The sequence below is a fragment of the Larus michahellis genome, chromosome 11 (assembly GCF_964199755.1).
Source record: "Larus michahellis chromosome 11, bLarMic1.1, whole genome shotgun sequence".
Taxonomy (NCBI): domain Eukaryota; kingdom Metazoa; phylum Chordata; class Aves; order Charadriiformes; family Laridae; genus Larus; species Larus michahellis.
Genome location: NC_133906.1, coordinates 18,580,404 through 18,603,009, shown reverse-complemented (window position 1 = coordinate 18,603,009; position 22,606 = coordinate 18,580,404). Strand labels below are relative to the sequence as shown.

At 49.3% G+C, this 22,606-nt stretch overlaps 1 protein-coding gene across 1 annotated transcript in view; it reads left to right on the top strand.

Annotated features, from left to right (window-relative positions):
* The first annotated feature begins 3,733 nt into the window (after nucleotides 1-3,733).
* The window catches only part of FAT2 (FAT atypical cadherin 2), a 46,143-nt gene continuing 27,270 nt past the window's right edge, over nucleotides 3,734-22,606 (top strand). Inside the window, exons 1-8 of the mRNA XM_074603546.1 lie at nucleotides 3,734-6,998; nucleotides 7,452-7,766; nucleotides 14,877-14,938; nucleotides 15,776-16,087; nucleotides 16,738-16,948; nucleotides 19,423-19,580; nucleotides 21,333-21,608; nucleotides 22,057-22,267. Coding sequence (XP_074459647.1) covers nucleotides 3,734-6,998; nucleotides 7,452-7,766; nucleotides 14,877-14,938; nucleotides 15,776-16,087; nucleotides 16,738-16,948; nucleotides 19,423-19,580; nucleotides 21,333-21,608; nucleotides 22,057-22,267 — 4,810 coding nt within the window. The remainder of the gene's footprint in view (nucleotides 6,999-7,451; nucleotides 7,767-14,876; nucleotides 14,939-15,775; nucleotides 16,088-16,737; nucleotides 16,949-19,422; nucleotides 19,581-21,332; nucleotides 21,609-22,056; nucleotides 22,268-22,606) is intronic.

Genomic DNA, 22,606 nt, shown 5'->3' with positions numbered 1-22,606 from the left:
TCCATGTGCCACCAGCTCCAGGAGGGCATCCGTGCCCCAGGAAGCCACAAAAAGGAGAAGCAGAGAGCTTTCAGGAGTAGAAATAACTGATCCCATGAGACGAGGGACCAGAGACAGGTGAGGATGTTTAAGTGTTTAATGCTTGCAGCTGATGAGACAGCCCTGAAGTGGGTATCACCCTTGCCATAGGTGCCATGGATCACACACTAATTACTGTCAGCAGGAGAACATGCGGTAGCACAGCTCAGAAAAACAGGAAAAATGTTTCTGCTAATCTACAGGAAAAATCTGTCACAGGCACAGTTGATTTCACCCAGCCTCAACATGGAGATCCTTCGACCCCATTGCAAGGACCCTTGAGCTTGGCAGCGCTGCCCCCTCAACAGCCACCTGCATAAGGGATTTTAAGGGCTAGTAAATTGATTTTATGCCGTTTCCACGTTATGCATGGCTTTGCCACCCACGGTACAAAAGCCATAGAAACCCACTTCGTTTCTGCTCGTTCATTACTGACACCTTCCAGGGGCGGTTCCAGCGGGGCTTTCCCTGGAGCTCAGCCAAGGCCGTAGTTGACCAGATTCGCCCTCTGTTCAGAACACTGTGCCCCGTTTTTCTGTTGAGCTTCACCACGGCCTTTGGAAATGTCCCAGTCCCACTTCTGTATGGTTTTGCATTGTGAATGTGGTGTAAATGGTCACAGAAACAGGAGACGGAGGAGGGACTGCACAGTTATCTCCTGGGAGATTTATTACTCTTCCCATTACGTTAAAACCACGCTGGAGAAAAAGAAACAAGACATCCAGTACATCGTTGTTTCCCTACCAAAGAAGAAAGGCTACAAGTAGTAGGTGATGGTTTCCAGTCCTGAGGTGGGATGTTGCGAGCTTTCCTGGTAGCCCCACGACGTTCAACTGGAATAGGCCAACTCTTGTAGGACACTATGGTCACCAACGTTCTCCATCTCATTCTTTTCCCAAAGGATAAAATAAGAGAGGATAAACATGAGCTTGTGTGATGGAACTGCTCAAACAGTGACAGGATATCCCAGCAATATTGGTCTAGAAATTGTCCAAGCAGATGCACATGCAGTAATAAAGATGATGAAATAGCAAGTCTTGGAGCACAAGCAGTTGCTGTCAGGGGACACGACGGGGTCTCTGTGCTAATGTTGGGGCTTTGGGCATGAGCCCTGCCACAAAGAGAAACTATTAGACTTCAAAAGCCGATAGTGATGCCTCCTAGAAAATTCTCCCTAAGTTTTGTCTGTACCTTTCAAAGTTTCAGATCATTTCCAGAGGAAATGAGGCTTCTGCCTCATGCCCCATGCGCGTAGTTACTCTCCATCCCTCATAATAACTGCTGAAGTCATTGATTGCTTTCAGCCCAGCTTGTAATTGAGAGCAAAGCTCTCAGAAATATGAGGTCATGACAGGTTTTCTAAAATTATTAGCTAGACAGAAGAGTATAACCCTGCTAATGCCCCCACGGAGGAAAAAACAGCGATGTGAGTGAAGCCCTCCTTAGATGTCAGGAAATCTACAGGCAGGACATTCCAGGAGAGATTCAGAAGAAAGTTTGCATCTTGTTAAACGCCAGAAAACCCACTCCTTGCTCCAGGTTATCCTCCCATATTGAATTGCTGGTGCCCAAGAAGGCATGTGCTTTAGCTCCAGCTTTTCTTGTGGTTGTGGAGTTCATAACGTCTCTGCCTTGTGGGTTCTCTGATGTCTTATAAGAGATGAGTTCACATTGCCGTTTCAGTACAATTCAATTAAAAAGTCAATTAGCCCAGATACAAAGCGATCGGCTTCATTAATTCTGCTGTTCATGGAACAGCACTATGTTTTGTTGCTGTTTTATTCTGCTGTCTTATTCTACTCTGAATTGTATGTGACTTTTCCTGCTCCGCAGTCCTAGTAGACACACGCGCACGCAGCATGCATACATCTTCTTTCCAGGTTCAGCAGTTGAAAATGTTGGAAGGGAGCAGCTCTAGGCAAGTCCCTACACGCTGCAAAACTTTTAAACGTTGTTAAGTAACAAGCAGAGCTTTTAAGAACATGGTTTTCAACTTCTCAGAAGGAACCACATGCCTTTCTGGATCACCTAGCCCTGTCCTCCAAGATTTTCTTTCATTTGCTGTGCGTTTGAGACTATGTTGTATTTCCTAGAAGTGAAATGATGTCATAAAAAAAGAAGAGTATGAATTTTGTCAAATCCAAATTGCGTTGACTTCTCTGCACATTCTGGTAGTTTCACTCCTGCTTCAGACCATTTGTTTCAAAAAGGAATGACCGGAGCAGGGAGATTGCTGCATGGTTGACATCTATTTACCACGGAAAAAGGCATTTGAAGGAAGTATGAAATTTACAGCTTTGTATTTATCTGTAATTAGATATCTCAGAGAGAGAATGAGACACATACTGTTAGTCAGACTCTGATAATTTGTTCCTAACATTCAACTTGACTTATAAATTGAACTAGTTCTGGCTTTTAAAGAGATGAGTCTTGAAAAAGTGTCTGGAAAAACAAGTCTTCCCTGTTTAAATCAGGAATGTGCCAAATGACTGGCAGGTACTTGATATATAATTTAAATTTAAAAGAGGAAGAAACAGTCCTAGATAAAGATCTCCTGGGATATTTAGGGGAAATATATGCACCTATATTTAGCTTATCCTGGGTTTCAACCCCTGCATGCACACACAGCAGCACGCACTTAGCTTTTGAAAAGAACAGGCCTTGATCCCTTAACAAGCTCCGCAAAGCTCACTAATAAAGTTACATCCTTGTTAATCACGTATGTGCTCCCCGGTTCCTTCTTTGATACACCTTGTTAACAGAGACACGTCATGGAGCTGCAGATGTTCGTTAGAGAAGGAAGCTGATGGCGGGTGGTCATGGATGGCAGATCCTCCGCAGGAATCCTGACCCTGGGGCTTTGCCGTGAGAAAGGAGGAACCAGAAAGATTACTCAACGGCTAAGGGTGACATGGTCTAAGTGTCTTGCTAGAAATCTGCTCTTTCGAGTAACACAGAGGAGGCTGCCAGGGTCAGACCTGCGAATTAGAAGAACTTTGAGGTAACTGAGATACAACTTGACTAAGACCTGAGCTAAAGCTGTTGAAAAGGCCACATTGTAGAGCTGGCCATTCAGAAGGAATTTGCACAACGTAGCAGGACATGTCTGCTGAGGAAGGAGAACAGATTGCTGTAGCAGGGGGAGAGGAAAGGGAAGACAAGCCACGGGGAGAGACATCAAATCACAGTTTGTATATTGTCTCTTGAAAATACTCTGCAAGAACTTGTGTGGAGAGAGAAGTTAAGATGGAGAAGGGAGGATGGAGAAACAGAACAGAAGTGAGGTTCGGATTGGGGTGGAGACTTCAAACGTGCTGTCTGACTAGGGAGAAGGCAGAATGAAGGGAGCGAGAGATCATTCACAGAATAGGAAGCCACATTGCATGGCTTTTTACATTTTGCCCTCTACAAGGGCAAAAACTAAAGGAGAGAAAGTGAATGGATATGAGCCAGCATGGGGATGTGGGAGGACAGGTCTCTCACTGGGATAGAGGGAAGAAGAGCAGAGCTAACAACTGCATCAGCAAAGATCACGGTAGGGAGAGCAGGGAGGTGAGGCTGAGCCCATGGAGACTTTTTGTCTAACACACGAGCCTTAATAAATTTACCAATGTTCTTCCTTTGACACCTGCAGGACCCAAGGAGACACCACACCATGGAAGTCACTGTCAGGAGGCACTTCCTGGGTTTTGCTGTTTTCCTGATGCACTGTGTGGTCCACAAGGCGAGCTGTGAGAAAGGCAACACTTCCCCTCTGCACTTCACCCACTTCTTCTACAATGCCACCATCTATGAGAATTCAGCCCCTAAGACCTACGTGGAGAGCTACGTCAAAATGGGTATTTACAAGACAGACCCCGAGTGGGACATCAGGTACAGAATAGCATCTGGAGACAACACCGGTCTCTTTAAAACAGAGGAGCACGTGATCGGGGATTTCTGCTTCTTGAGAATAAGAACCAGGAGCAGCAACACAGCACTTTTAAACCGTGAGGTCAAAGACAGTTATATGTTAATAATCAAGGCCACAGAGAGCACCTTTGCCTACGAAGCCTGGGCCAAAGTCTTGATCCACATTCTGGACAGAAATGACTTGAAACCTCTCTTTTCACCCCCCTCCTACAAAGTGTTCATCAGAGAAGACACTCCTCTAAAAACGGTGGTCAGCACGCTCAGTGCCACTGACGCTGACGCTGGCCAGAACGCTGAGTTCTACTATGCCCTCAACACCAAGTCCAACCTATTCACCGTCCACCCCACCACAGGAGCAGTTATGACCACAGGCAGGCTGAACAGCACCCATCGAGGCAGGCACCACCTGCAGGTTTTGGCTGTGGACAGAATGAGAAAGATCACGGAGGGGAATGGCTTTGGGAACTTGGCTAGTCTCATGATCCAAGTGGAGCCGTCTACCAGAAAACCCCCCTCTATCTCCTCAGTGAAGGTGACGCCACCTGACTCAGCTGAAGACTTTCTCTATGCAACTCTGTCTGTAGAAAGTGGTGACTCAGAAGCAGGGATAGATTCGGTTGACTTCGTGGATGGAGATCCGGGAAGACATTTCAAAGCCATCAAATCCTACTTTGGGAGCACTGAGTTCATGATTGTGTCCACCAAAGAGATCAACTGGCTACTTTATCCATTTGGTTTCAACCTCACTCTGCAAGCCAAGGACAAGAGCAAGCCACCACTGTTCTCTCCTATTAAAGTTATCCATATACCTCCCTCCAAGTACGTCTCTGCCAGGTTTGAGAAAGAAGTGTACCGGGTCCAGCTCAGTGAATTTTCCCCAGCCGGAAGCCAAGTTGTTATGGTGAAGATCACACCAGCCTTCCCAAATCTTAAATATATTTTGAGACCTACTCCTGACAGCACTAGCTTTAAAATCAACCCTCACACTGGACTGATAACTACAGTCAGAGCAATGGACTTCCATGAGCAGTCTCATTTTGAACTTGAAGTTACAACTGTTAACAGTCACACATCCACGACTGTCATCATCGACATCACGGACTGCAACAACCACGCTCCAAGTTTTAGTCAGTCTTCATACCGTGGGGCCTTTGATGAAAATGTTCCTCCTGGTACCAGTGTCTTAACAGTAAGGGCTACAGATGAAGATGAAGGAGACAATGGCTTTGTCACCTACACGATAGCCAACCAGAAATCGGTTCCCTTTGTCATTGACCCCTATTCTGGCATCATTTCTACCTCCAAGTCAATGGACTACGAGTTGATGCAGAGATGGTATCATCTACGAGTGTGGGCATCTGACTGGGGCTCCCCCTTCCGCCATGAAACGGAGGTGTACGTCTCCCTCACGCTGAGCAATGTCAATGACAATGCTCCTGTGTTTGAGAAGGCAAGCTGCAGTGGCACCATCCCACGGGACTTTCCTGTTGGGAACCCTGTGGCCACGGTCTCTGCAATTGACAGTGATGAGCTGCAGCATATCAAATACGAAATCAAGTCTGGCAATGAGTTACGGCATTTTGAACTGAATCCCATCTCTGGAGTAATATCCCTTAGAATATCTCTGCGTGATCTTCCTTCTGAACCGCCACTTTTCTACTCTTTGAAAATAACTGCAACAGATGGAGAGAACTACGCTGTGCCAACATCTGTAAATATCACTGTGGTCAACCAAGGTCTCCCTGTCAAAATGCAGTGTGAGGAAACAGGAGTCTTGAAACAACTGACAGAAACTATCATACACTCCATTGAGTCTCAGTCTCAAGGCCACGGGCAGGATGATGAAACCTCTCTGAACTTGCATCTTATAAACCATAACGCTCCAAAGTTCGATGATGGCTTTCCACGATCTATTGATATCATGGAGACTGTTCCCATCAACTCAACTATTGCTGACCTTTCAGCTATTGATCCTGATACTGGTTTTAATGGAAAATTGGTCTATGTGATCTCAGATGGAAATGATGACAGTTGCTTCACCATTGACCTGGAACTGGGTCTCCTTCAAGTCCTTTCTCCTCTAGATCATGAACGAACCAGCTTCTACATTCTTAACATTACTGTGTACGACCTTGGCACACCACAAAAATCATCCTGGAAACTCTTGGCTGTGAATGTGTTGGATACCAATGATAACACTCCTAAATTCCCACAAGGTGCCTACTGGGTGGCAATACCAGAACATGTAGCAATGGGGACAACGATAGCTCAACTGAAAGCAGAAGATGCTGATACAGATGACAACGGGAGAGTAAAATATTCTCTCCTAACCCCCACTGATAAGTTTGCCATTAACAGTGTCACTGGAGAAGTGACAGTTACAGGTGGCCTGGATAGAGAATTGTGGCCTGGCTACGTGCTGAAAATAGAGGCTAGAGACCAGCCCAAAACAGGCTACCAGCTGTTCTCCGTTACGGATCTCATTGTGACTCTGGAGGATGTCAATGACAACACCCCGCAATGCCTCCCAGCCCTCAACAGCGTGAAGGTCCCAGAGGACCTGCCCGTGGGAACCATTCTCCTGTTTCTGGAGGCTTTTGACCCAGACGCTGGCTCTGGGGGCGAGGTGAGGTACAGCCTCATTAATGATGAGGAGATGATGTTTCATGTGGATAAGCTGACCGGGGCACTCCGGTTGGAGAAGGAGCTGGACTATGAAAAGAAGGACTCTTACAATCTAACCGTGCAGGTCAGTGACGGCGGGAAGCCCTTCTCTCGCTCTTCCCTTTGCCACCTGGAAGTGAACATCCTTGATGTCAACGAGAACTTGCACCCACCACGCTTTGCCTCCTTTGTCTTCAAAGGCTGGGTGCAGGAAAACAGCCCTGAGGGCACATCAGTGATGATGGTCACGGCAAAAGATATCGATAAGGGGAAAGATGGAGAGGTTCAATATTTCCTCCGAGAGGGGACTGGCTTGGCTGTCTTCCACATTGAAAAGGACACAGGTAGTGACAGCTTAGTTTAATGGTGTACCTTAAAGAATTAAATGGCATGCTGTGTTTGGCCTGACTTTTTGACCCAACAGGGCGTTTCTGTATTCTCTCTCTTTACAAAGTTCCATGCATTCAAATCTTCCTTGCTTGTGCAGGGATGTACAACGTGCGTCCCTGTATCTGGGGAGGAGCAAGCAGGGTTTGTCTCCTTAAAATAATGGAAAATCAATGCCTGTCCTCCCCAAAATACTGAGGTCTTCCCTTTCACTTGTGTATTAGGTCACCGTCAGCACAAGCAAACCCTCACCTTCCACACAATCTCCCAGCCATACAAGGTTGGTGCCACAGTTTATACCTGCAGCAAAGACCAGGACGTAGACTAGAGACACAGACTGGTCTGGCATTAAGGACAAAGTGGTCTGAATTGCTTAAATCCCTCACGAGCACTTTCTGTCATTCTTCTAGGCACCATCCGGACCATAGGACCACTCGACCGAGAAGGAACGTCTCACTACTGGCTGACAGTGCTAGCTCTTGACCTGGGGACAATTCCGTTGTCTTCAGTGACAGAAATTTACATTGAAGTCACTGATACCAATGACAACCCACCTCAGATGTCCAGACCTGTCTTCTACGCCTCTGTGATGGAGAATTCCCCACCAAACACTTCCGTCCTTCAGCTCGATGCCTTAGATCCAGACTCTAGCTCAGAGGGAAAACTGACTTTTCACATCCTAACTGGAAATCCTCAAGGACTCTTCACCATTAACCTCGTTACAGGTAAGACTGACCCAACTCAGCATCTGTTTTTGAGGTTTCGAAGTGCCCAGAGGATGTTACATATTCAATACAAACAGCCCACACAGCTGCCTTTGTCACAACTTCCTTCTGCAGCAAAAGTCCCAGTCTCCAAATACACTGTGTGGGGAGGCTAAGGATTGAAACCCTCAACCTGAGGGCTGCGATTTGCATCTAGATGGCTCTCAGAATGACACAAATGTGCTACTTTCAAAGCCCTAACCAGAACCAAGCAGTTGCTTTTAATCTTCCCCCTTATAAACAACTGCCCTATTGCACAGCCTGAGCCAGGAAACACCCTTCTGGAGGTGACTGTCTGTTCCTGAGACAGACCAAGGCAGGATTAATAAAAATGAATCCCACTGCATTTAAAGGCTCCACCCGTTCTCCGGTGCTATTAACGTAGTAAGTGTAGTAAGCCTCTTCTGCCATCTTCCTAGACTGTATCTTTCATCTGAGGATTAATTACCAGATCTTTCAGAGCCATCAAAAACCCGCTGATGTTTTGTGTAAACAGCTTCCTCAAACTATCCCAGCGGAGCTGACATCAGGCCAGTCTGGCAAGGAAAGCTGTGCCGAGCCCTTCGCTCCATCAGCTCCTGGGAGAAGAGGGAAGGGAGGGCACAGAGCCTGAGTGTGGGAGAGGATTAATTGCATGACTTTGATCTCCTGTGGGTGATAAAAGCAGTTCACCTACTGCAGCGGGATAGGAGCCTGCTCTCAGATGAGAAAGGGGCTGGATGTATTGAAAAAGGCTGGCGCAGCTCTCAATTGCTTGTTACCTGTGCTGTACTGGCTCTCTGGCAGTCTTCTACTGGAGGACTCAGCTGGCCAGGAGGGGGGCGTTTAGAAATAAATTGTTAAGCTGCAACACTGAAATCCTTCTGCTTGCAAGATATTCATAGGGTGTCTCTATGTGCCACCATATAGATACACAAGGAGAGGTCAGGTGTGACCACTGTTACCCCCAGTTGTAGCCACCGCCGCCGCCAGAAGCTTTTTAGACAGGCCAGGGCATTGCTCCATATCCGACTTCCCCATATAGTCCAAACAACCATGCACAACTCCCCCCCACGGACAGCCTGCAGAAACACTGGGTTCCATGAGGAGGTGCCTTCAGAGGCCCAATTTTAGAAGACCACTGGTGGGATTTTGGATGGGATGTGGACCAGAAATGGCCATCAGGAGAGCAGGCTGGCACCCTTCCTCCACTGAGCACCAGCTTGCACCCGTGCACCTTGCAGGAAATTTGGTTTTCTCTATGCTGCGAGCAGCAGGCGAAACTTTTACCCCGGTGTGAGCGCAGCCCTACAAAGCCCTGCTCCAAGGATCTCATGTTTTATGGTAAAACAAGCGACACTGGCAAAATCTGAGCTTTTCCTAATGAGACGCCTCACCTCTAAGCCAACCCTTTAACTCCCATCTTAGACAAAAAAAGCTCTCTCGGGTATGAGTCATCTCCTATCCATCACTATCTACAGTCAGGTAATTTGCATGTGAAGAGTGATAAGTTTGTCAGTCCTGTAAAAAAACCCATGAGCTGATCTTATCTCTTGGACAGTTGCTGGAGGTCTCTTCTTGAAACCCTGAGCTTGGAGGTTGTTTAAGGACCTGCTTCCAAGCCTGATGAGGATTCAGTTATCCGTTGTTTTACTTGCATGTCACCCAAAAGAACAAATAATTACCTGCAAACATTGGCACAAACTGAGCGGTTTGTATCCTCACGCTTACAGTATCTAAAGAGAAGTCATCTGCTACTAATGCCAGAAAGAATATCACAGCTTGTCTAAATTTCAGGGCTGTAGGCAGCTAATTGGAAACCCCGTGATATTTTCATTCTCCAGACAAGGGCGTGCTAGTTGCTCTGTTAAGCACAATAAAAATATCATCTTTGGTCTCGGCGTGGTAGTGAAGTGTTGGAAGCTGAACTGCTGGTCTTTTGAGCTCCTGGTCATCCACATCAGTGCAGGGCTGTATTCAAAAAAAGGGTTATCCCAGTGCAGCGTAAATCAAATGACTTACATTTGAACAGGAGATGAGAGAAAACACTGCAAGTATCTGAGCATTATGGTGCTACTAGACCACTGATGTTTATTCTGCATTTTTAGTTAGGACATGCCCTTTGTTTTTTAAATGCAATAAATGCATCTCTTCTTTCACTGCCTAGAGGAAATGATCACAAACAGACCCAGAAACATTTCAGTTCTTGAAATGCCAGAGATCTGTATGATCCAGATTGCCAATACTCCTTCCGTGGTCAATCCCAAATCCTATGAGAGCAGAAGAGTTTGAGTAAGCACAGAGCTGCTTATCTGTGATGAAGCTGAGTCTCTGTCACATTATTCAATGATAAACATTGAAGTTTCAAGAAGAAACCACAGAGGCTGCTGCTCTTAGTCACTCGATTTGTGCAAAGGACAGGATGATCTGCACGTGTCAGGAGTTCCTCCAGCACCCGGATCAGAAGGGAGACTCCTACATGCAGAGAAGACTGTGATGGAGACCTCTCCTCTTCTCCTATCCCACGCTGGCGTCAAAGGGCAAATGAGTCACATCGGCACTGAAATGGGCAGAGCACGAGAGGGCCAGCGGTCAGTCTGGGTCTCTCCTAGGCAGGGCACTCCTGGTGGGAGCCCCTCGGCAGAGGGAGAGGAGGAGGAGGAAGCTTCTCCTAATCCGTGCGCTAATAGGAGTTACAGTCCTGATTTACGGTTACAGCAGGCACGTCTACACCCAGAATAACCCTGCAGAAAAGCCCTGGATAATTATTCACGGCACAGTGCCACACTATTGCAAGTAACCTGTTTCTGATCCTGGAGCGGGCTTGTTGTGCGTTTGATCCAGTATCTCAACACGAGGGTGAGTCGGCCAGTGGAGACACAGCCAACAAGACCCCCTGACTTCTCCTCTCGAGGCCTTGCAAGGGGACAGGAACGTCTGTGACAACTGTCCCTCAGCAGGGCTTGGCTGCTCCAGCATCCCTGAACTACCACAGAAGGGCTCTAAGCTCTTCCAGCTCTCAGTTCCCTAAAGAGGGTGGAGGAAAAAAAAAAAAGAGGGAAAATAAATGAAAGGCTAATGAGAAGAAGGAATAAAACTGCGCAGTGAGATGAAAGCTTTCTGCCATCGGCGATGGAATCTCTCCAGCCCAGCCTGGCAGCTGGTGCAGAGCAGTGTTTGTGGGAGACAGAGAGATAGATAGATAGATACATGGAGAGATGGAGAGATAGTAGGGTTTGGGGTATTCTTTTGCTGGAAAGGTTTTCAGCTTGTTTTGTGCAGGGTTTCCAGTCCCTGATGTGGAGTGGGTTCCAGTTCAGACAGGACTGGGAGGAATTGGGAGGCTGTCGCAGGAAGAGTCAGGACGAAGCCATTCATCCCGCTGAAAGGCTGTTTGGAGAATCCTTTTACCTTGGACTGTTCACCCCCAGATCCTACCTAGCGCTTGCTCTTCTGGTGCTTCTCCTGCTGTGTCAGTGTCCACGGGATTCCCCAGGATGCCTGTGGTTCCCTGCATTTCTCTGTGTGTGGAAGGACATCCCGACACAGCCTGCTCTTTAAATCTGAGGGATGGTTGCACTGCGGCTCCCCGAGCCAACGTACCACAGGCTGAGCACGCAGCAGTGCAAAGCAGGGTCGGAACAAGAGGGGAGGTGGTAGGAGGAGGAGAAAAGAGAAGGTGAAATGGAAGCAACAGAGGGACAACAGATAGAGGACTTCAGGAGAACAACCTATTCCCTTCTCAGGCTCTTTTGAAAGCCCCAGCGCCTGCAAACCTGATTCTGGCTATTTTCACTATCTTAGATTTTCCTCCCTGCAGCAAGGGCAGGGGGCCAGCAACCTCCACCCCAGCCCTGCTCTTGCCAGCAGAGGTTATTATTATTTTTTGCTCCCTGACAACAATGCACTGTTAATTTTGCTGCTCCTGTTCCGACACGACCAGCTTTCCTCTCTCCCCTTTCCAGGCAGCAAGCAGGAGAACTACAGGCAATCCTTTCCCATTGCTGTGTGTAGATAGGCTGCAAGAGCAGGGCTTGTGCCTCTCTGTGTGCAAGCAACAGGAGGGATCATTTCTGGACCTGCAGGTGAATGCAGAGCTTGGCTAATTGGCCAGCTGCAGTTATGGCCTTTGACAGTTTGGTTCAGTCTCTGTAGGACTCAGCAGAGAACTTCAGGGCCACATAAAAGGACCCAAATAAAAGACAACCCACTCGATCGCAAGTCCCGTGGGATGGGCTGGCTGGTGTTTTCCAGAGGGGCAAGACTGCACTGATAACTCACACACATGCACACACAAAACACTATCATTAAAAACTAAACGTGCTCTTCCCAGGTCCTTGTAGGGGGCAGCAGGAAGAACCAAGGAACTGTTTCCCCAGGCCACGAAAGCTGACAGCAGTTCCCCTCTAATAACAGTTTCCACTTCCATTTTAGCCCTCTGGCTTCACAGGGTGTATAACCAAGTAGCAACAAATAAAAATATGCATTAATTCCAGCTGGCTTCTCTCGAGCACCACGTCCCATCCCCGTCTCCCTGTCTCTGGATGCTCGGCTGCCGTGTGAACACTGCTGGCAGATTGTGCATCTTGGCAGCCGCACGGCACCCCGGCTCCGTACGGGAATTAGAGTGATTAACCGTCAACCACAAGAGTTTTCTGATCCCAAGGCAGAGTGGTAACTGGCTCTGGAGAGGGGAACGGGGAGCCGCGACTGAGCACTGTGTAAGGGACAGAGGGAGTTTGCCTGGGGTCAGGAGGAGAAGCCAACCCTTTGACTTGTGGCTCAACCGATACGAAGCTAAACCCAAAAATGTCATCCATTAAGACTCCCAGCTGGGATACGGTACGGGTCTATGCTACGGTACAGGTCAGTGATAGAGCGTGGAGTCAGCTCTTAACCCCCAGGAGATCTGAGCATCTCCAGTGGCACAGACATACAAGACAGTCATTAAGTTCCAGTTCATCTGCCTTTGCTACAGTCCTCCTCTGGCTCTAGAAAGCTCAGCTATGATCCTGTTTTCTTTCATTTTTATCATTAGGTCATGAAAGAATTTCAGGGTGTGTCCAGGCAAATTCAAATAATCACTTTGGAGTGGTTTAAGTTACCTTCCATCAGCTGGCATGCAGTAACCAAAAGCAAACAAGGCCTTAGTCTGTTGCAACAGAATTTTGCAATCCGATAGACTAGAAATATCCCAGGTACTGGGTGGCTCCGTTGTCAATATCTAGCTATGTGTCCTGTGGGATTGTTAGGCCAAAATTATGAACCGTCCCCTGAGGTTGCTGGAGTTTTAGGCTTTGCTCCCCTGTCCCATCCAGCCTATTGGCAACATGGACGGGAGCATCGGAGATCTCAGTGAACCGCTGCTGCGATTCCTTCTTTAGGCGCCCGTTAAGAGAGCATTTCCATGCACATCGCGAGTTTTGTGGCTATCGGAGCCCTGCAGCCTCCCACGAGCCTGGGAGGGAATCAAAAGCTCCTCAGCTGCTGGCTCCCAGGACACTGCCGAGTCCTCTTCAGCTGCCGAGGTCTCAAAAGGAAGAATGGGGAGAAAGAAGAAAAAAAATTCCACGACATACAGGCAGAGTCTTTCAAATCGTCTTGTCGTAACACATTAAGGAGTGTTGATTTATGATTGCAAAGGCATCAAATAAATGTTTAGCACAGCGGCTCGTGCCAAATACGAATGATCCCAGAGAACAAGTGGAAACGGTTTGCTATAGTCTTGTTCCAAGCAGCTGCCCCACGCTCCCTCCGTCAGCGGCCCAGCGTTTCCTGCAGCCATCTCAAATTTTCTCCTGCCTGTCGTGCTCAGACAGCGATACACCACAGAAGTAGGATACAACTGAAAACAATACTATTAATTAAAGCTTTTTGGCTTTGGACCGGGCATGCGAGGTGAGACGGGTGCGCGCAACGCCGGTTTACAAGCCTTTCAGGATGCAGGAGCGCACGTGCTCGCGCCGCGGCAAACACGCGCTGCCCCCCCCACGCGAAGCACTTCCCGCGATCCCGCGTCGCTGCTTGTGGGGGGCAGGAAAACTCCCCCCCACACACACCTTTCGTTTGTGCGAGGAAGCAGGACGGCCCTTCGCGAGGAACGAACGCCAGCCACCACAACAGCAACCGCTGGGAGCAGGAGATGCGGGGAAGGGTCAAAACCACTCCCAGGCGTCAGACCTGGTGACCGTCAGAAAATCGTGCGCTGTGCGTCCCATCATCTGTGATGTGGCCGTGAAAGCGGTCTAGAGCTGCTTTTCCCCAAAGGCGAAGAGCCAAGGCACTCGATAAGGACTGTTATCAAACCAGACGTGGAAACACAAGCCTCAACTCCACCATTTCCACACTTGCATCTGCTCAGTTTATTCACTGACGGGTCGAAGAGAGACAATTATGACGATTTCGTTTAAACTCTAGTTTACTATAGACACAATTCCTCCCTCCTGCATCCAACCTGTCCCCTGCGGTTAAACTAGCGGGTATTTTTCAGAAATCCCTCAAATCTTGCAGCTGTTAGAGGATGCGCCCTGTCTCTCAGCAAGGCTTAAATAACATACCAACATTACTAACGGCTGTGTATCTTATTGTTAGCCTAAATGCATTTCTTCTAGCAGGAGTGTAGAGGGTATTTCCCGAGACAGAAGGCAAAACTTTTGTCAAAACACTGTAAATTACAAAGAGCAAGGTTCAGCACAGGGGAAATAGGAGTCGAGACTTGTTAAGAGGCCAAACTTGTGCCAGCGCATGCAGAATGTTTCTTACTTAGAGGCATAAGATAAGTCTTGTTTTCACAGTCCTGCAGCCTTTCTCACCAAATGCCTTGAGAACCCTCGGCTGAGGCAGGCGTCTGGGTGGTGTCCCCCCTCCTCCACGGTCTCTGTAATCGGAGGAGCGAGAGCAGCACCTCCACGCAGGGATTCCCACTGGAAGTGGACAGCTTGCCCTCCGGGGGTATCCGTCTTTCTCCTCCGGTCGCAAAGGGAAGCTGAAACAGGACGGACGGGCAGGCTGATGTGGGGCACATGGGGATTCGGTCCACCCTGGCTTTCCTCGGACGGTGTCTTGGAGCTCAAAGGCTTTCTTTCTTGGCAGGTCTGATTTCTACCACTTCACGGCAGCTGGATCGAGAATACAAGGCTGAACATATCCTAGAGGTGGGTAATGATTATTGTAATTAGCTTTATTTACCTACAAGTGTATTAAGTCCTCAAAGAGCTTTGCTTGCAAGTTGGAGCACAGAGAAAGAATCTCATCCCGTCAGCTCCCAACTGCTGGGAAACTTAATTAAATGGTGTGCGTTGCCCTAAGAGACAGCTGCAGCAGTACTGCGGGGTTTATTATTTCCTTACTGAAGACTGGAGCTAAAGGCCTGCTCTGGAAGCTGTGGGAATGCAGGAAGAGGACTGGAATTGTCCTCTAGCAGGATGGATAATAAGTTATGGGGGAAAGAGCGAGCCAGAGAAATCCACCCTGATTTATCTCATTGTATCAGAGGTTGCTGTGTAGCTTTGTGTTACCTGCCCCATCCTTAGCTGCTCTGAGCTACACTTATTTACATTAGAGGGATCTTGAGGTGTTGCAGTCTATCGGGGTGATTGAGGATAATACATTTCTCTCTGCAATGCAACACGCTGGGAGCGTGCACAGGCACAGCGAAGGGAAGATGGGGGACAACTTGCTGAGCCGTTGCCGTACAAAGGTTTTGAGTTGTGTGACCCCTCGTGAGCAACAGTCTGACCTAGATCTGACCCACTGCCCTGAACGGCTGCGGGCGCATCCCCCTGGGCGTGCACAAGCCTTGCACAGGGCCAGCTACAGCCGCCAGACTTCACCCTACAGAGAGGAGCAATGTCTCTGAAGGTGTCGAGCTACAAATGCAGATCCACACCAAACCCCTCGTGTAGTCATTGCCCACCAGGACGAAGGCTGGCTGCTCGTGTCCTGGGTCACGACAAACAGCTCTGTCACCTACTCCCTTTCCTTGCTGGCAGGTGGCTGTTTCTGACAACGGAGAGCCAGCCCTGAAGTCCACCAGCAGAGTCGTGATACAAGTCCTGGACGCCAACGACAGTCCTCCCAGTTTCCCCCACAAGCTCTTCATGGTGCAGCTCCCCGAGAGAGATGCCTCGGAGATGCCGCTGCCGGTCTACAGGCTGATCGCTTCAGACCGTGACCAGGGCCAGAACAGCCAGATCACCTACACCATCGAGGAGGAGGAGGAAGGGATATTCACCATCAACCCCACAACCGGCATGGTGTTCTCCAGAAAAGCTTTTCCTGCCTCCGAATACAACATACTCACGGTGAGAGGGAAACAGAGAGAGCCAGTGGGAAGAGATGGGTGAAGAGGGAAAGAGAGGAAAGGCTGCAGAAAAAGAAAAGATAAAAGAAGGAAAGAGATGGAGAGAATGCAGCAGTGGGAGGAGAGCTTGAATGAGACAGACCTGCGTTACAGGGAGAGAAACTGGGAGGGAATGATGGGAAATGCAGAAGGTAAGAAGCTATTAAAAATGGAGTATAAATTTAAAATTAACTGTCCAACCCGCTCTCAGAGATTAGTACAGTGATCCACGATCCCATATTGATGTGGACCCGAACCTGAACAGTCTTGGGATTTCAGTGGTACCTCCACTCAGCAGTTTGATCAGGACATGGGGCTTGGATGCAGATTTAAAGCTCTCCCACGCTACGAGGGTCCCTGCCACAAGGCTGGTGATCCAGGTCTCTGCTGTGGACCGAGCTTGGCAGATTTGCTTGATAGCCAAGAGGAATTTGGGTTGCGTGGCTCTGCCTCGAAAGCAGGCAGAGCATGGACCACGGGGTCAGGTTTGTTTTGTGGGACGTTGAGTGCGCTCGGACCTGAAACTCCTGGTGGGTGGGAGAAGCAGCTTCCCATGGGGCTCCTATGGGCTAAATCAGCCTTCTCCTTGACTGCACATGCATTTCCCGGCAGGTCAAGGCAACAGACGGCGGCAGCCCACCACTTTCCTCCCACGTGCGGCTTCACATCAGCTGGGTCGCCCGGCCCGGCCCTTCCTCAGAACCACTAGCTTTCGATGAACCCCATTTTAACTTTGCTGTGATGGAAACAGATCCCGTAAACCATATGGTGGGAGTGATCAGCATCGAAATGGGCCCCAGCCAAGTGTGGTTTAATATCACAGGTGAGACACAGAAATTAAAGCCGGGCAGCGGTGTGTCTGGGAGCGCTTGCCCCAGCTCCCTTGGCTGTCAGCACTCGCATGCCTGAGCTAATGAAGTTGTTTGCTTTAGGTGTAGGTGAGCTACAGGGAAAGCTTTCTCACAGACACCAAAAGGCTTAAACAGCAATAGACAAAGCTGCCCGTCCAAGGGCTCCGCTGCCAAGTGCAATTATCTAACACGCTTTTTTTTAATGACATTCTGGGACTTGCCAGTGTTTGAGGTGTTCTCCGATGTCGTGTGAAAGGCAGGGCGTGCTGGCCCCGGCTCCTCCTGGGAATGGAGTGACACTGTTGGTTGTGGTCAAGCAGCCTGCGAGGACCCGGGTGTCTGGCTGGGTCTTGCAGACACCCCCCGTCGCTCCCTCCCTGCTGAGCCCGTGGTCCCGACAGGGAGCCGAGAGGGAAGGATTCCTCAAAGAGCTGGCCTGACCTGACTGGTGGGACTCTCCCTTCCACCTCACGGCATCCCAGGGATGACTTAGACATGAAATGTGAGGAGGCTGTAGGGCCTCCTCTAAGACACACAATGCCAGGGCAGAGGGGACGTGGGCTGTCACCTCAGGGACTCGTGGGGCAGCACGTGTGCGGAACTGGTCCTACGAACGAGGGCAAATTGTGCTCGTGTAATTTGGGGTTTTGAAGCGGTGCCCCAATCTGCCTTGCACAGCCTTTCCCTGACACTGCCTGCAGGGCTTGCCCTCGTCAGACAAAGCCTTAATTGGGTGAGTGAATAGTTTTCCCCGTTACGGTGTTAGGGCAGGGATAATGGTGTATAAATACAATTAAGCAACAAGAGATACAGCGCTACAAGGAGCAGACAACATCAGTGCAAGGCTTATGTGGCATTAGTAGTGTCTGCTTGGGTTTGCAGCATTAACGGTGTATTCCTCTGAACGTTATCCCGTCATTTCCCTGCTGAGTGCTTGCCTGTATGCTTGACCTCATCTTTACCAGTTTCTGGTGCCCCAAGTGCTACTCAGGGCTCTCTTGGTTTCTATACTGGTGGAAGAGGGCAGGATTTCATTTCCCCTGTTAGGGAAGCAAAGCATCACGGTAGCTGGTAACCAAGCGGGTGATGCAGAGATCCAGGAGCCTTCAGCACCTCATTCAAAAATTCGCCTTTCCCATTCCGCAAAAGCTCTGTCACTGGTGTCTGCAAAAACTCTGACAAAGCAGCATCTTTTTCCACTTCTTTCCTTTCCTGGGCTTCCTCTTTCCCTTTGTCAGCGTGCAAAGGGAGCCCTTCTCTCTTCTCAGGGAAACACACTCATGGGTCTCTCTTTTCCTCCGTCTCTGGTTCTTTCTTGTCTCCTTCCCAGCAGAAAAGTGGTGGTCCAGATGGCTGGCAACCACTGCATTTCTCCCGCAATGAAAGATGTGTCATTTAACTACTACACAAGATTTTCCCAGTTGGCAAGAGAATAAAGCAGAACCCAGAACACCCAGTAGCTGGGAAGGGAGAAGCTGAGACCGGGGACAAATCGCAGAAAACTGCTTCTACCTGTCCATATCTCAGAACAGCGTAGCAGTGTTTCACGTGTGAACGAACAGGCCGCCAGCGAGTGAGGCATGAGAAATGGAGGTGCCACGCCAGGGCTGAACAGCAGTGGCGTGAGGGACAGCCTTCTGCTGCTGAGCTGCTCAGGCCTGCGGTTCCCTGCACTACGCAGCCATCTGGGTTGGAGGCAACAGGCTCTGCTCACCCTGGAAGCACCGTCTGCCTCCCCAACTGTTCAGCTATTGGGCTTCTTCAGGTAGCCCACAGGCTCCAAACCGCGGCAATGAAGACCATTGCTGACATGCCCACAGTGTGACCTTGAGTTGGAAGCCAGAAAGAGCGTCAATCAGCCCTGCAGGTCACCAATCCCTGCTAAGCCTGTGACACTGCATAGCTGGAGACCTTGTGCAGATGAATCAATGCTCAAATCTGCCTCTTGCAAATCTAGCTAGGCCATCGTATGCATATGTGCATCCTTTCCCCTTCTCTCCTCCTCCTCACTTGCTCTAATTCCCCTCACCTTCCCTTTCATCCTCCTTTGTCACCATCTGTGACTACCTTTTTGTCCAGCTTCTCCATGTCCTCCCTGTCTCCTGCGTCCATCTAGCACATTTTGTATTGAGTTTCCAGATTTGGGGGAAACCTCACCTATGGCACTGTCCCCAGTCTAGCTGTGGCCGAAGAGGCACAGCTAGAATGAGTGCCTACATGTCCCCGTTCAAGGTATATTGCCTGGCACACCACGTATCTGTGGCTGGGCATGACCTCATGTGGTTTGTGTACGGTGTCTGGAGGGGAGATCCTCATCCTTCAAACCTCCAGGCGACTCCTGGAATTCCTTCCCCTGCAGAGGCTGCCAGCACCCGCAGCTTGCTCCAGACGAAAGTCTAAGTGTAACTGTCCCCCATTTCATTTTCTCATCTCTCCCTTATCCCAGGTGGCGACGACGACATGGATTTTGACATTGAAAAGAGCACAGGCAGCATGGTCATTGCAAGACCCCTCGATGCAAGGAAGAAGTCAAGCTATAACCTGACAGTAGAAGTCACTGATGGGTCCACTACCATAAAAACCCAGGTAATGCTTTTTTCTTTAGTAGAGACCCCATCTAGAGTGAGTATATGCCAAAGGGGATCTTCTGACCCCACTGAACTCAGGTGCCAGGCACAAGAATCTCCTTATACTGAGATCTTACTTTACACAATGGCCCAAGTCTTTCCTAAGTACCAAGATAAGTTGTTTTTTGTTTATGTTGTTGGAAACACAAATGTTCTAGGAAAGCCTGAGCCTTTCCTTGTTGATCACAGACAGCACACAAGGACACATCTACACCCGCAGCCAAGCTGGGGTGACCATTCACACTCACAGACCTCAACCTGCTCTCAGCTGCTCAGGCTGAACTACAACATTGCTGGGACAACGTGCTAAGACGTAAGGGAAACACATACGCCGTTAGATCAGGCTTGGGACCATGGTACCATGTCAAGGGGTATTCCTGGGACTTACTAGTCTATGTATAGCCAGCACAGACGCATCTGCAAGAGGTGGGATGAGGCCCTGTCCTGTGCTGCTCCAAGTGCGTGGACCACTGATAACACATCAGCACTGAGGTCCATGGGACTGAGTGCGGCAATGGCAGAGATGCTGCGTCCTTTGAGTTGCCACGTGAAAAGCAAGCGCTGCCGAAAGGAGGCGCGCTGCTCTCGGGCATGCCCCCGAGCGCCAGTTAAAATGGCTACTGAGATTTGCCCACGTTTACCTACCCTCAGGAGGGGTGTTCAAGGCTTGATCTTTCACCAACTGTTTTCTGCACGCATAAGCAGCAGCCAAAAATCCACCCCTCACTGCGCAGGAAGGCCTAGAACGTGAGTCACCCGTCAGTGATGCTTATTGTGGGAAATTCACTGCGGAGGTTTGCGGGGGATGATGAGTGAAGAACACTGCCGTTCCTGCGAAACGCAATGCTAACGGATGGCTATCTCTCTCAACTATCTTCGAGTATTGTTCCAAATAAACAAACAAAGCCCCACCTTGCCTGGTGTGCATTCCCTGCCACCTTGCATCTCATCCCTACGTTTATTTTGGCACTCAAGGCCGCTAGCAGATGTCAAAAAACCTGCTTGCGCAAAACACCCGTGGCATGTTCAGGATTGCTAAAGGAAGCAAATTATTACACTTGGTTGGGACTTCCTAAGATGCAGTCAGCACATCAGTAGGGGGGTCAGGACAGTAGAAGGCAGAAGGAGGAAAAAGAAGAAACTAGGTGACTTTGCAGGCAGGATTCAGGCAGGCCATTCTCAGGGGTTTGCTGTTAAATGCAGAGGGGAAGATGGAGCTACAAAGTGTAGACCACAAACTTTGGTTCTGCCTACCTTCTCCACGCATCTGCTGCTCTTGAGATAGGCCAGCCACCCCCCCCTCCTTTACCAAACGTCCCCTGTCAGCTTTCTGGTGTGTAAATAACGAGGGCTGGTTGTGGAGGCACCAGCCAGCAAAGTTGGCACCATGGCTGAGCCACTGCTGCTTTTCACAGCAGGCTGTGACAGTTTCCCCATGTGCCAAGTGCAGGCACGTTCAGTCTGAATGGCTTGCCAGATCGGAGAGATTAAAAAAAACGAGAGGAAGCAAACTGAAAATCACTAAGGGAAGGCATCACCGGAGTGCCTCGGGGAGAAGGACAAAAGGGCTCCGTGGATGGCAAAGCCCCAAGGGTTGGAGATCTGTGATGGTTCCAGGGCTCAGAGCGTTGCTACACCCCAGAGGGGTCGGTAGCTGAGATTTTATATGGCTGCATAAGTCAGGTTCTCCCACACCTCTGCTGCCCTCACTGTGCTGTCTCCCCCACAGGCCTTTATCCACGTGATTGATATCAACCAGCACCGTCCACAGTTCCTGGAGAGCCATTACGACGTGAGGATTCCTGAAGACACCCCCTCGGGGAGGGAAATCCTTCAAGTCAGTGCAACAGACAAGGACAAAGGCAAGGGACTCATCTACACCATCCATGGCAGTGTGGACCCCAAAAGCACAAGACTTTTCCAGTTGGATCCAAACAGCGGGGTCCTCACAACAGCAGAAGGCTTCAGTTCCCAGCCCATGCCACAACACACCCTAACAGTGATGGTGAGTCCTAGCCAAACCCTGCTGAATCCATCACCTTCTCTGGGATATATAAGTCACTGGAGAAATTCGGACTGGTTCTAGTCTTTGAGGGAGGTCTTGTCTAGAACCACAGGGTAGAGGAAAGCAGGATGTGAACCTTTAGTATATAACCATCCTAGATAAGTCCTGCTTTCCTCTAACCATGTGCCGAGACCATCACCTGCTGATTTCATTGGAGGGCCACTGGATTCTTATCCAAGAAAGCCCAGTGGATAATTGTTAATGTTTGGTTTCAAGTCCAAGGCTGAGCTTTGGTGCTGAAACTCACAGGCTCATTCCCACCCAAGGGGTTGGTGCCACAGAAACAGACCACCCTCTCTAAGAGTCCTGGTGAGCTACTGGAAAGCTGGTGCAGGAAAGGCTGTCTGCTCCCTGATGTGACCATACCTGCTCTTCCTCTGTCATTCAGGTACGGGACCAGGAGGTCCCCATCAAGAGGAACTTTGTTCGGGTCATCATTCACGTGGAGAACTGCAACCTTCACCCTCCACAGTTCAGCAGCATCCATTACGAAGCAGAAGTGCTGGACTCAGCAGTGGTGAGCACAGAGGTTATACAAGTCAGAGCCCTTGATCAGGACCAAGGAGCCAACGCTGAAATCCACTATTCCCTTCAGGCAGGTGAGAGCCATGCAACAAGGTGGTTTTGGCTATGAACGTGCCCGCATTTCCGTGCTCTAGCTGGTGGCCAGACAGTTGACCAGCTTCCTGTAGCTTTTGCAAAGATCAGTAAAGGCTGCACATTGCTAAAATGTGATTTTTTTCCTACCCAGAGGAAAAAGCATCCTTCCTTAGGAAGACAGTTCAACCTTGAGTCACTGGTCTAAGAAAAAAATGTGACTGGACAAGTTAGATCAACTTAAATCTGCTCTTCCCATCTATGGGAACTGTGGAAGGGATCCCTGTCCAGTTGTTAGGCAAAAGTACTCCCATTCCCACAGCAGTCACCATCACTTCCAC